Source organism: Filicampus tigris, chromosome 14 (genome assembly GCF_054856515.1).
Source record: "Filicampus tigris isolate MCC_2025a chromosome 14, RoL_Ftig_1.0, whole genome shotgun sequence".
In the NCBI taxonomy this organism is placed as follows: domain Eukaryota; kingdom Metazoa; phylum Chordata; class Actinopteri; order Syngnathiformes; family Syngnathidae; genus Filicampus; species Filicampus tigris.
The window spans coordinates 9443928-9458076 of record NC_141230.1 but is presented as its reverse complement, the minus strand read 5'-3'; the positions used below and the strand labels follow the sequence as shown (position 1 = coordinate 9458076).

General features: G+C 39.7%; 1 protein-coding gene across 4 annotated transcripts in view; it reads right to left on the bottom strand.

Annotated features, from left to right (window-relative positions):
• il1rapl1a (interleukin 1 receptor accessory protein-like 1a) overlaps positions 1-14149 on the bottom strand; it is a 271904-nt gene that overhangs the window by 210764 nt on the left and 46991 nt on the right. For all 4 annotated transcript variants that reach the window (XM_086052044.1, XM_086052047.1, XM_086052048.1 and 1 more), the window contains one exon: positions 5830-5936. In XM_086052044.1, coding sequence (XP_085908170.1) covers positions 5830-5917 — 88 coding nt within the window. In that variant the 5' untranslated portion in view covers positions 5918-5936. The remainder of the gene's footprint in view (positions 1-5829; positions 5937-14149) is intronic.

Below are 14149 nucleotides of genomic sequence, written 5' to 3'. Positions count from 1 at the left end.
TCGGGATCATCTCAAACTCATCCGCCTTCCGCAATGAGGACAAGCGCAATAGAAATTGGATTGATGGATTGCTACTTCTAGGGTGTCACTGCCCAATGTTGACACTTGATTAGTTGTTTAAGTGTGTTCCAGGTAATGGAAACACAGTGATATGGCTCACTTGGAAAGTGGATAGGAATTGAGCGCTTTGACCTAGAGTGTAAATCCAGCCTTTGATATGGGGCATGCAAAGCTGTGCAGATATAATTGGACAATCGCAAACCAGCACAGGCAATCCAAGCCAATTGATATCCAATTGTGCAAGGTTTGACTGGTCATTAAAAGCCAAGAGCTGGAATTGAGGGAATAAGAGAAACTTGCACACCTTTGGCAAACTCATTAAGTTGCAGTAAAGCAGGTGCAAGCTGTCTGACTTCATGTTGAATAATCTTCCGTACGCTTCATCCTGGGACTGTATAAAGAAATTGGGGGAGAATATCAATGGAACAAAAAGCATCTCCTGAGGGCCAATCTGGCCTGCATAGCTGATCTTTCCACAATAACTATTCATGGTGGAGAATTCTGAACTGCTCTTGCAATTCTATATAAGAAGAGAATTGGAGAATTCCCATGGGCTTTGGAATGCTCTCTAAACAATGCAGACGAACAATAATCTCCCCATTTCCTCATGGTGAACCTTACTCATTGTGTAAAGGGCAACAGCTGCTTATAAATGACATTGCCCCAGGTGCATGTAAGAAGCCAGAGGTGGTCACTTGAAGTTAATTTCATAGAGGCCGTGAAAGTCCGGCCACTCCATCTCCGTCACGTGCGGCGCATGAAGACAAATGTCCAAAACCTTTGAACCAGAAAACAATCTCCCACCAGGGGCTTTATCAGCCAATTCATCTCCTTTAGCACTACCCTTCATCTTAAACATGGACAGCCAACCTGCGGACTTGCTCAATCTGTCAGTGACTAATAATACTGAGGAGCGTAGAGCTCGAGTCCCATTCATTTGCCATGGTAAAGTCATCTATTCAAATTAAGAGCTAAATGCGACAATAATGCACCTGTGCTCTGACTGACAAAGCTTTTTATGGTACTGAAATACCTACTAAAACATCGCTAATATGACACTTCAAAGTCCCATAGCAATTAGGGCCGATTCGTTTCCAAACACTTCCTGCTCGGCTCGCATCTCCATGCTTTGTATTGAGTCAGTTGGTCTTCTATTTCAAGAGTGTACCGCAAGAAACTCCATGAATCTTGCTGCTTTGAATTGATCAGTCAGAAAGAGATGCACACAACAACAATGGAAGAGGACCAGGGTCTCCTACATTTGCCTCAATGCAAGGAGACATTTTATCCGAGAAGAGAAAAAAACAGAGCACTGGAGCAAAGTGAATACTGTATGTGAAACGGTTCTTTACTCTTCACATTTGTGTTCAATCTGCTCACTTAGAATCCTGGCTACTCATTCATAGTGTACCAAGTTTACTTCTTAGTAAGGAGACACATTTTATCCAAGGAGGGCCAAAGCAAGAAACTGAAGACTCTAGAACAAACACTATCATGCATTTTTGGAAGCACGTTAAAACTCATTCAGCACCAGACTTTTTCCGACCCAATGTGAAATGACATAAATATGTCATTGGGATAGAATGAGTTAAATAGAAGTAATAGTGTTGAATTGAAACAGCGGTTCTCTCTCAGGTGCAGGAACCAGTTCAGTAAGGACACACCATAACAAATGACAGTTCAAATTAAAACATGGGGTCGAATTACAGCAACTGAATATGTTGTCTTTCAGCATCCTCAAACTGCAGAGGAGATGAGTGAAATGTGTGACTATCACATGTCAACAAATAATTTATCCATGGTGGTACAAATGTGCTTTCAGACAAAAGTTAGTTGTTCTGCAGCAAATATTTTGATTTACATTTCTCTGTGTTACTTGAGAGATGGCACAAAAGGAATTATTAGGTATGGTTGTAATCATTGATTCACGACATCCCTTAGTACTTAGCGGTGTGGAAATTATTGTTAGTTAGTAACGCTAATATTGGGTCGGTATATGTTATAATCTAATTGGCTAAATTAAATGTACATATTATTGTTTATTAGGTCACCTGTTCTTTTTTTACGCAGAGATCATCAGGCATCATGGAATGCTTTACTGCGGACACTTTCAATTTCAGTGAGCTCTTGACGTTTGACCATTTTTAACACTATTGACTGAATTAACATTTTTATACCCACGTCCTATTTCATTAAAATGGAAGTCAACCCAAACATATTTTATTCAAGAATATGTTCCTAGCAGACCCACGAGTTGAAACACGGCATTCTGATTCATTTTACGTTCGTGGCATATAAATTAAGCAGCAAAATGGACTCGTTTTTAGCCATCTCCGGGGGCGGCCATTTTGTCTTCTGTCGACTGAAAATGACGCCACAACTGCTCACAACGACCAATCACGGCTGATCTGTTTTCTGAATCTGACCCGTGATTGGTCGTTGTGAGTTGTGAGTCATTTTCAGTCGACAGAAGACAACATGGCCGCCCCCGGAGATGGCTGAAAATGAGTGGATTAACACTTATTTCACAAACGCAATATTTATCAGAATGCCCTGTGGGCTTGCATAGAACATATTCTTGAAAAAGAAGGTTTGCGTTGACCTCTACTTTAAAAAGATTTGACATATAGTGGAATCTCTTAATGTGGAACAAGAGAGTTGATTTATTGAAATTTAGAAGTGTGTTTTGGACATCAGTCTGGTGTTCTACTTTTGAGGTTCCCCTGTATTTGCTTTAAAGTCTATGAAAACGCGCATCTTTCGTGCACTTCCAAATTGACTTGGGGAAGGGAACGCCATTTCCAGGGCAGACTGTATTTGTCATGGTGGAAGTGCATTAACTATGCATTTGTTGCCCTTCTGCTTTCTGAGTGGAGTAGCCAATGTTAAGTAAAATCTTTAGCTTCGGATTGCTATTTAAATCCTCAGAAATGGCTTCTCGGGAAGATAAGGTTGTGTTGGATGGATGGATGGAAGTGTTAGATGGAATGAGGTGCTGATTGATGGAATGAGGTGCTGATTGATGGAATGAGGTGCTGAATAGATAGATGGATAGATAGATAGACGGATAGATAGACGGATAGAAAGATAGATAGATAGACGGATAGATAGATAGATAGATAGATAGATAGATAGATAGATAGATAGATAGATAGATAGATAGATAGATAGATAGATAGATAGATAGATAGATAGATAGATAGATAGATAGATAGATAGATAGATAGATAGATAGATAGATAGATAGATAGATAGATAGATTGATGACATAATAGCCATATACTACTGCACATTTAAATACATTTATGCTAGCTTGTTAAGCATCTGACTGTACTGGAGTCCTAAACATAACGTAATGGAGTCCTTGCCTTGTGGCCACCAGCATAAAATTGTTGACTTTAATTTGGAAGAGGGAGCATCAAAAAATAACCTTGAGCAATAAGCTTACATGCTTCGTCATCAAGTTTAAAGCTAGACATGATCACATGTACAGTAGCTATAGTAAATTTCCACATCAGCGTCTCAAAGAGATAAACGCTTATATGCATTCACAAAAAAAGCTCTCATTTTCACTTCGTTTTTGCTCTCATTTTCACTTCGTTTTTGCTCTCCATTTTCTCTTGTGACCTTTGCATTTGTTACCAATTGATACTCAATTTGCTGGCATTTAGAAAGCAAAATGACTTGACGTTAACCCATGGCGACCCAGTCGCTACCAAATTGGATCATTTGGGAGCTGTCACTCACTGCAGATTGAGGCAGGTCGAGCTAATGCCGTGTTTCCGCACCTGACAATTTGACTATACAAACCCAATGCCTTTACATTTGTTGCTATAAAGACTAGTGATATACAAGGTGATTCAAAAAGAACCCACCAAAATCATGATGCATAGCTGTATGATTCAAAATCAAAAAACAATAGAAAACTCTAGTTTGGGCATGTGATATACATGTCTTCAAGTTTTTATTTGATGATTTTATTTCATAGGATGTTGCGGTCCACTGTGTTGATTGCAGCTATTATTCAATCTTTCATGTCATCGATATTTGCTGGAAGTGGAGGAACATAAACTTTGTCTTTGACATGTCATGTCGATGACAAGAAAGATGTGTGTATGCATACACGCACACACGCATACATACATGAGTTCAGTGAATTTTTCTGTTGAATGAGCTTTTTCCAATTAGACAAATAACACAAGAAACTAATTGTCAGAGGTTGCGCCACACATTTTGATGAAAGATATTCGCATTTTAAAAAATTGTTCATATTCCGTCATAGAAATTTAGAGGAAAACGTGGTCTTTTGCAGGATTCCAAAGGATCTTGCCTAGAGCATTCTCCCAATAAAAATAAGGCTATTTGATACGAATGCATTGAGAATATAATAACTATTAAAACTATGTTTTACAGTCTTTTGCCATTTCCTTGTGTCATTTACAGCTTTAGCTCAAAATTTGGATAGGGTATGAATAATTTTATAGCATAGTTATAGTCCTTATCATGATTGTATAAGTGGGTGAGCTAGTTTAAGCAATGCAATTCAAAATGTGTAAAAACATTCCATCAAGACTTTTTAGGTGTAAAAAAAATGAATTCATTCAAAAACATTCCTGGAACTGACTGATTAAAATGTGTGCTTTGGCTTCTGTCAAAAGCGTCCACTTTATCTTGTATATTTTCATAAATTTGTCAGCTAATTAAATGGAGACATAATTAACTGCAAGGATATATTACTCAATCAATGTTTTAATAAAGAGTGGAGTCCAAAATCCCGCTTTAAAAGCCTGTGTCACGCACACACGCACATTAACACACACACACATACTTAATTGTATTTGTGCACGCAGAGGACAATGTTGGCAGGGACCATCACAAATGGAGACTATAGGCTATCTCTGGATAAAAGTGTAAGTGTTGAATGTCACCAAGCCACTTAAACCATTTTAATTCCAAACAAAGGTATAGTGCTCCTTTGACTTATGTTGTATGTGTGCCTTTAAAGGACGTGGTCTAGTAAGTGACCTCAGGAATGTGGCCATTTTGTCTATATATTTGTGTATTTGACTGTTTGGTATTGTTCAATAAACATCTGGAAGTGCATCCACCACTCTGGCTTTCCTTTTTTTCCACATTACTCGAGCGGTGTTGTATCTGAAGCTAGATTGTAATTTCAATTTTGGCTCACAACACAAGGCAAAAATAAATAAATAGACCAAGCAACTGTTAGTAACTCTAAAAACATGCAAGTTGGTGTGCTTGTAGGACAAGGTACCACTGTATTGGAATGCAGGGGTGCCAAAATAATATACAGTAGACTGAGCTGGCCTACAAATAACGGAAATCAGCATATAAATGACGCTTGATTTTTTATTTATTTTTTTATCCACAAAAATGTTTGAAATGACCGGGATAACCGAAAACGGGTATTGATTCGCCACCCCCAAACAAAAATTTACAAAATTTGACAACACATATTGGAAAAAAAATCCACAAATAGTTGAATTTGTGGGTGCCAAACTGCGAATACACAGAAAAGGTGCCCGACAGCTATAAAACAAAAGCATCTGAAGCTTCAATGTCAACTACTTCATAACATAGCAATCAAGCAGTACATTCTGCTTGAAAATCTCTGCTATGAGTCTTGCTATTTATATTCAAAACCTTTGAATAACACCACCCGTCTACAGCCGCACATGGGCTCATTAGAACATAGCTGTATGCAAGCACGGCGCAGGGTTGTCGCCGTGGAGACAGATTGTTAAATACCTGAGCCTCTTTTGGAGACCACCTTGAGACACTTTGACAGTGTGACATAGAGCAGAATCAGCAGAGGGCCGGGAGGTCTCATCTTCATCCCTGTCTTTGCTCGCAGCCTGAAAGAAAAAAAAATAGGGGAAGACAGATGAGAGAAAGCTCCTACATAAGTGGATTCCACTGACAAAAACAACACACTATGAACAGAAAATCTGAATGTCTGCTCATTTTTATTAAGTTGCAAATGATTGTTATACAGTAATTGATTCATTTTCTTCTTACGCTCATTTTGCTGGTAAAATTTAGGCAGGTGGGAGGGAAAAAAGTCAATGAACATAATCATCTACAATGATATGGCTCGATTAAAAAAAATATATGATAGCTATAATTTGAGAAAGAACTGAGATGCATCACTTAAGTCATTACAATCTGGGGAAAAAAACACATTTCCTTCATAAATCTGTCTAGTTACTAATTGTGCCAATAATTATGGCCAAAAATGTCAATTTTGATTATTTCATCCTCTGTTGTGTCTCAAATTGTATCAGTGTCGTCTAAGGGGAAATCACGCCAAGGTTCTCGCAAGTCTCAGCCAAATCCTCTAGTAGCCAAAGTTCGGCTACGTTTTGGATTCATTATGAAAGGGATCAAGCAATTGCAGTAAATCGTATTGCAATTGGAGTCAATTGCACCATATCGCATCTCCTCCCTCGAAAACACACAATAACATTAACAGTTAACAGGGCATTTGTTAATGAAACGCTAATTTTGTGCGATAGTCAAACGTTTAGAGTATTTCCTCAAAGGGTGTCACCCCTCTATTAGGCGTTATGGGCCAAGAATTCAACATGTGCATCATTTACTTACTAATTTAGGGGAGAGGGGGAAAAGATAACCCCCTTGAAAATACATATATTTTCTTTGAAAATATATAGATAATTTGACAATGTTAACAGAATATATAAGTATGCCAAAGTAAACACATTTGAGGGGTAATTCAATCACACAAGACTACAATTTTATCTTTATAAAAAGCAAATGTAAAATCTTCTAAAGAGGCATCCTACCCCACTACTGGGGGAAGATGCCCCCACAGCAGTATTATCAAATGTCAAATAAAGTATTTGGTATCCCCCAAAATACAGAAGCTTATTTTGTAGTGTCAAAATTTTGATTTCAAAGCTAAACAAAGTTTAACAAGGTATGGTCCAGGGAAACAGCTGAGATTCAAATTGGATCCATCTAGTCTGGAGAAAAATTTTCTGGGTAGGTATCTTACCCAACGGAACATCTTACCCGCCTTACCCAAAACATCTCTTTCAAATAAAAGCCAAAGCATGTCGCATGTCAAAGATGTTCACGCAATGACAATACATTTTCAGCCCCAGTGGGAAAAATGTGTGTGTAAAATGTTGCCTTTTCATTGATTCTTTTTTTCTGATTTTAAGATGAGTATATTTTCATTTTCATTTCAGCCATCCATCATGCATCTTATTTGTTTCTTTATTTATTTGTTTATTTATTTTAATTTCTGACACCATTACAATGTTTTTTTTTTTTTTTTCCTCCTTTGAAACTTTTCACTGCCCAAATCGGTATAACCCGGGTGTTCCCCACCCTCCATGCTATGCCAGAGAGCATGTAGGAATGTTCCAAACATTAGATGTCCCACACTCACAAAATTGGACAATCACGTCCACACTTCCCATATTCGCTTTCTCTCTCATGATTGCAAATGGGACAGGGTGTCATAGTCGGTTGATATATTTCACGGCGAAAACTATTCCCCGAGATGCTGACGAATCAATAAAGAAATAATTACACGTGTAAGAAACACCACTTTTAATAGCTGTCGTCATTAAAGCCAGGCGAGGGAATTTCAAATCATTACCTCTTGACTAACCGAGTTATAGCAAATATCTCTCCTATATCCCTTATCGACTCATATATCATGTTAATTGACAGAGGTTAGCTATTCTCAACACCTCATCATCTCTGAGTAAATGACATCATCTAACATGAGGTAATTATGCTCTAATAGGAGCCTCCAAATTACAGTCAGTTGCTGCTGTATGAATTGGATGTTAAAAGTAAAAAATAAATAAATTAAAAAAAACAGTAATTAAGGAAGATGTTTGTTATCTCAGAGCGCAAGCTGATTGCACCTTTCAAAATTAATCACACAACAGAAATTGAGGGGAAGAAAATGAAGCGCGGAGTATTGAAATAAACAAGAAACAATGTGTAGGCTGGGCCACTCTATTAATTTAAAATCAAAACCAAAATTTCAATGGGGTGGAGCGCGGATCTTGATCAAGGTATGTTTTAGAAATCATAATGAACAAAACTTGACATGCCGTTTGTTGGTCATTAAAATGGAGTCCGACAGGATGAAAAGTGCTTTAAAAGGACAGGGAAGGGCGGGGTCGGAGGACGATTATTTTGATGAATAAGGACAGAGGGACGATGACGGAACGGTACCCAGGTTGCGGACGGAGAACGGACTGGCAAAAAAGGACAAAGTGCCCATCTCTGGTTATGAGAATATTATTTGTTGAGGTAGTTTGGAGAATCCTTTGATGAATGTTCTGTGCTCCTGTTTCTAGTACTGAAGCTCAAATTCTCATTTATTGCATTGTTGGCATTGTTCTTCTTCTGTACAAAATTAGGTCAATGAATCAGCAGCACCTCTGCTGGTTGCAGCCAAGTAGTACATTTATTTTGTCTCAGACATGCTCCAAGACATCATTAATTAAATATCGACACATTTGTTTGCCTACTGGGTCAAACCTATGAATGATGAAGAGGAGTAGAAACTTGAATATTTTTTTTTTTGTACTATTTAAAGTTTTACTTTTCGCCTCCAGGACCAAACTGTCAGGTCAATGATTGAAACAATCATCTGTGTAGAATGTATCTGTAGAGTCAGATATACAGGAATTCATCCGGAAGAGTCTTGAATTCTCAAGTCACATCATGTTTCTATCAGTGTGTATGAGAACATGCAACAACTGAAGCTAATGAACCGGAAAGTTAAACAAAAAGAAGAAGAGGAAAGGACGCTGGCATTTTGAGAGGAGAAAAGCAACGTCGAATGGGGAGCCAGCGAGCTGCAGCAGGGGTCACGTGTCAAGCAGATTAGCATAGCTAATGAAAGAAGCCTCTCTAAGCGTACGTTTGGACAAGAAGCCTTTCTCTCCTCAATCATTTTCTTTTTTTACATCCATACAAGGAGAACACAGCACACTGCAGAAATACCATTCTGCCACACACTACAGCGGACGTTTATTTATTGATTTTTTCCTGCACTAAATGGCCTTTAAATCAGTTGCTGTATTGCTCACTGATTTTAGCTACAGTTGGAACCCCACACGGTCCTGTAATTATCTACAAATGAAGACACCTGCCTCCTTAAATATGCATAATAACATTAAGGAAATGAAAATTGTACTGTAAAATGGGGCACTTGTCTATAAGTAGCTAATTCTGTGCTATAGTCCACTGTAATTACCGTATTTCCTCAACTAGACGTCATGCCGTAATAATTCGCCATGTACATCATTAGCTAAAGACCATTTGCAAAAATAACAGGTGGCATCTCTGCAGTACCTCATTTAATAGATGCTACTTTTGTTGTAGTTGTTGTCTTTGTTAGTCTGTTGAGCCCATTTGAACTCTCTAACTAACCAAAACAGCAACACCCACCAATTAAGGAAACCGTCTCTCAGATGGATTAATGACAACCAGTTTTCTTGGACAATTCTGAAAATGACCTTGAGTCATGTGGAGACAGCTTTCTTTAAGGACAATTAACATTCAAGCGGCCTGATGTGGTCATTCGACAATGTTGCTTGTGTTCATGGTCATGTGTCAGGCAACTATGCCACTTCCATATTAGTACCATTTTGCAGCATTTCTCCATAAAAGTCAATTTTTTATTTGATATTTTTCAACTCCTGTAACACTTGACACAACTTGTAATATTCCGGTAATATAATTGAATACTCTCCAACTCCAAAAACTAATTTGTATTAAAAAAAAAAAAAAATGCCTCCCTCCTAATAGGCAATTCCAAAGTGTGCACACTTGCTGCGTGCTGTCAATGAGTTCAATGTTCAGCGGTAAAATTACACCTTTAAACTTGATTAGAATTCTAGTAGACTCTGATATGTGATCGCTGCAGAATGTTGTACGCCTCAATTTTTAAGTTCCAGTTTTTAATAGTTAAATGGGTTAGGGTTTACAATTGCGGCCATCTGAACCACTGTGTATTTTTTTCTGCAATCCACGAAACTAAATATTAGCTTTGTAATGTTTTGTTTAAACAATAAACATGTTTTTTGAGGGGTACGTCATTTAAGATGAAAAACAGGCCGTGGTATGACACAGACAATGCTGGCTGGCTATCATGTGGCAAAGCACAATACTGTTTTTTGTATTGAGCATGCGGTGTTATACTTTTGTAGAAGGTTCTTTATGTAGGCATAATTACAGTAAATATTTGCATGAAAAAAAAACTCTAGCCTTAAGCGTAAAATATTCAGAGGTGGGCACATCATTGAATTTGTCGGCACGTCATTCATCTGGGCCACCCGTCCGTCATCGTCAGTCTGTCATTATTGCAAGCTGACCCAGTCCGTCATCATAAGGCCATCCGTCATCGTTATTTTAACCGTGCTCCCGTCATCTGTAAATTACAGTGCGTCACCACTGTTTTAGGACCGTCAATAAAAAACTGCTTAAGGATAACAGCAGTGGTGGGCGGGTCAGTAAATATTACCGGTCTATCACTCATCACTCGTCAGTGGCCGACCCTCTAGTCTGTCATCATCAATCCGGCAGACGTCAAAATATCATACACAGGCGCAGCACAAGCAGACACACAGCCAAATAAAGTTTTAAAAAAATAGACACACATCACACAGCGTGGTGAAATAAACAGCAAATATTGCTTTTGTTGCAATAGATATTGCTTTTGCTGGAACTGTGACAACATCTTTTTTTAAATGATACGTGGTATGGAAAAGGTTGGGAACAAGAAAAATTGTCCTGAACGTCTTGGTTGAGAGGGTAGAATTTATGTGTAACTTGGAGTCCAGTCCAATCTGTGACTGACAACTTAATTGATTATTTGATGCTTTTGTTTGTATAGTGTACATGTTAATAGTTGCAAAGAAGTTAGCCCTCTGAATGAACCCAAGCACAGTTAACAGACCACCTCCTTGAATTCCACCAGAGAGCAGCTGCGCACTACACACAGTTGGTCACACAAGCAAAACAAAGTGCACTAATTAGCCGGGAGTTTATTTCGGTGAATGCCTCCTGAATAATGTCATTTGCATCCTTTCAATGACCACACTGTAGATGTCCAACATGGGAACTACGCCAATTATACTTTGATTCGCTCGACCAGAGCCTCAAACTGGAAGTTAGCGGTCGAACTGAGAAGGAACAATGTTGTCCCGCTCATGTCTCGGCTTTGCAAACACAGTGGGACTCAGGTTCCGCCAGCCATGACATCACCCGCCTCACATCTTAACGCACACACACAGAGGTGCATTGTAGACCTTGCAAAAAGCCAGGAAAACACCGGACACCCTTTTGTTGTAGCAACACAAAGAGGCAGCTAAAAAAGAAACTGAAGAACATTTTGCTCATTACTGCGCAAAATGAAAGAAAGCCATGGAGAGATGAAGAAAGACTTTTGAAACTATAGAAACTACACTTGTGAAGAGTTTTTGGGGATGATTGCACATGATACAAACGGGTCTTTCGCAGTTGACTGATCTGTCTGGGATACCTGGTTCTGATTGGGGCATGTTAGGGTGGATTCCCAAGTAGAAGATTGTCAAGGTATTAGCCATGGGATTGGCCCCAAATGGCAGACATTTTGTGTTTCGCTTGCTCCAGTTGTTGAGATGTTATCGTACATTCCAACAATTTGCTTTAGGTTAACTGAAGACTCTAATTTGCCCATCGGTTATGAATATGAGCGTTAATAAATGTGTTCATGTGACCTCAGATTGACTGGTAAATTTTGATAGGATACAGCTCACCCATGACCCTGATCTAGATAAGCAGTAGAAAGTAGTAGTAGTTCCTCTTCTAATGTGGTCCGATTTCAAGACTTGCCGAATGTTGTTAGCAGTGAAGTGTACAGGTGTATATAAGGCTGTACGAATCATGATAAATTGTAGGCACTTTCAGTGACAACCGTGACCTCGTACACGAGAAGCAGAGTTGTATTTGTTATATTCCGAGCTTTGTTCTTAGCATTAGCAATCCTGGCCGACAGAGCTTGGCAACACCTTCTTTGTGATTTAGTCTGACATTCTGGAACAATTTGAAAGTGTTCTACTGACACCTACAAGACGGGAGGTGGAACAGCACTTCACTTCTTAGCGTTGCGTATCACTTTTGGCAGAGCTGGGCTTTTTACTAAAAATTGAGTGTCCATTATTCGTCATCCGTCAGCAGCATGGATACCCTCCGTCATTCGCCTTTTTTTCGGGGGGGGGGTGAAAAAATACTACCCGCCTATAGGCCGGTCCGCCTCAGATTTCAAACGGGCTTCCGTCAGCGATTGCGGCCGCAAACTTAAATAGCACCAGCCCCGCTGGCCGATATTTGAACAGAAAGAGTGACTCACAGTGACTCGCCGCGCCGCGGATGCCTGCTCACAGCCTGGCCTCAAATCTGTCCCCCAAGCAACAACCACTCACGATTGTTCCTCGCTGTGCTCGCCGTGGTCATCAAAGGCTCGCCGCGAAAGATAGACTTAAGACGAAAAACAGATGAAATACATGAGCTTCCGACTATGCTTAATCGTCTATTTTAACATTTTACCCATCATTCGTCAACCGTCAGCAAAATGGACGTCCGTCATAGGTGGATAGACAGACCAGTCTGTCACATGACGGAATGTCTAGCTCTGGTTTTGGCTCTGTTGCAGGCGATGAACTCGCTTTGAGCTGGACTGTGGAAATGAACACTAAAACGATACAGTGTATGCCCAGTTTTCTGTGCCAAGATGGCAATTTGTCTATCTCAAAATGCCACAAAAATGTATTTTATTTGTTATGTTTGTTCTCAGGGAGTACAAAAAAAGGTGCATTAACCATTTTCCAAACATAGCAGAGGGAGAGATATGATTGACTAGTCAGCATTTCAGGGGGTGATAATGGGAGAATAACTTAAACTCCAACAACAACAACAACAAAAGCAGAAGCATTCAATTCCTCAGCAACATTGTATGGGCCGGTTGGTAAAGCCAAGCCCTTCCGTTATCTATCTTCTCTGACAAATAAAGCAGAAGGCAGACGAGTGCGATGATGTGATGATGTGTGCATGCTTCATGGATGGCCGCCGCCTGGATCGCACAGCATGTCTTTGTGCACATCCTCAAACATACCTGCTCCCGGCATCTCCGAGGAAAGGCGCTCGCTCAGCGTTGTTGAGCCGACAAGCTAGCGTGTAGCATCGTGTAGCATCTACCGCGCACATCTGCACTACCCGTCTGTGAGGTTGCAGATGTTGCTAAGGCAATTACGGTGAGACGGATTTGTCTTGCTGCAATCATACTAAAGGATGAGCTTGCTCTAAGGTTAGAGTGGGCTTCTGCTCATGCTAACTCGATGGCAAAAACCTGGTGCAGTTTCACCTTCAACTTTTTAACATCTAATTGTGCATCTAAATGTCAGGTTTTTCCCCCTTTCTTCCCAACAATCTCAGCCATGATGCTTTAGTTCTGTGTGTCGCTGTTTGCTATTAATCTTCCAACATTTGAATCACCTTTTTGGGTATCTGAAAATTAGCATCCTTGTGAAAAAAATAGTTTAATATGAATCATAGTAGCGCGCCTGGAAAGATTTCATCAACATACCTTTGGTATACATCATGACAGAACACACCAAAAAGTGTCAAAGGTGGGCTATTTTGGTTTGAAGCAACCATTTGAGGGTGTGAGTACTATGGCTTGAACTTTGTCAAACTGCATCTATCCATCCATCCATTTTCTATGCTTATCTTCATTTGGGTCTCAGGTGAACTGGAGGCCATCACACCTGACTTTGGGTAAGAGGTGAGGTACGTCCTGGACTGGCTAACAGCCAATCACAGGGCACATACTGAATATATAGATGACCATTCACAACCCTTCACAAATACACCAAGGGAAAATTTAGAGTCTTTAACATGTATTTGTTGTTTTCGGAATGCGGGAAGAAACCTGAGAAAAGCAAATACAGGGGGCGCGTGCAACCTCCAGACAAAAAGGCTCGATTCGACCCTGAATCTCAGAACTATGAGGCAGATGTGCTAACCAATTGGTCAG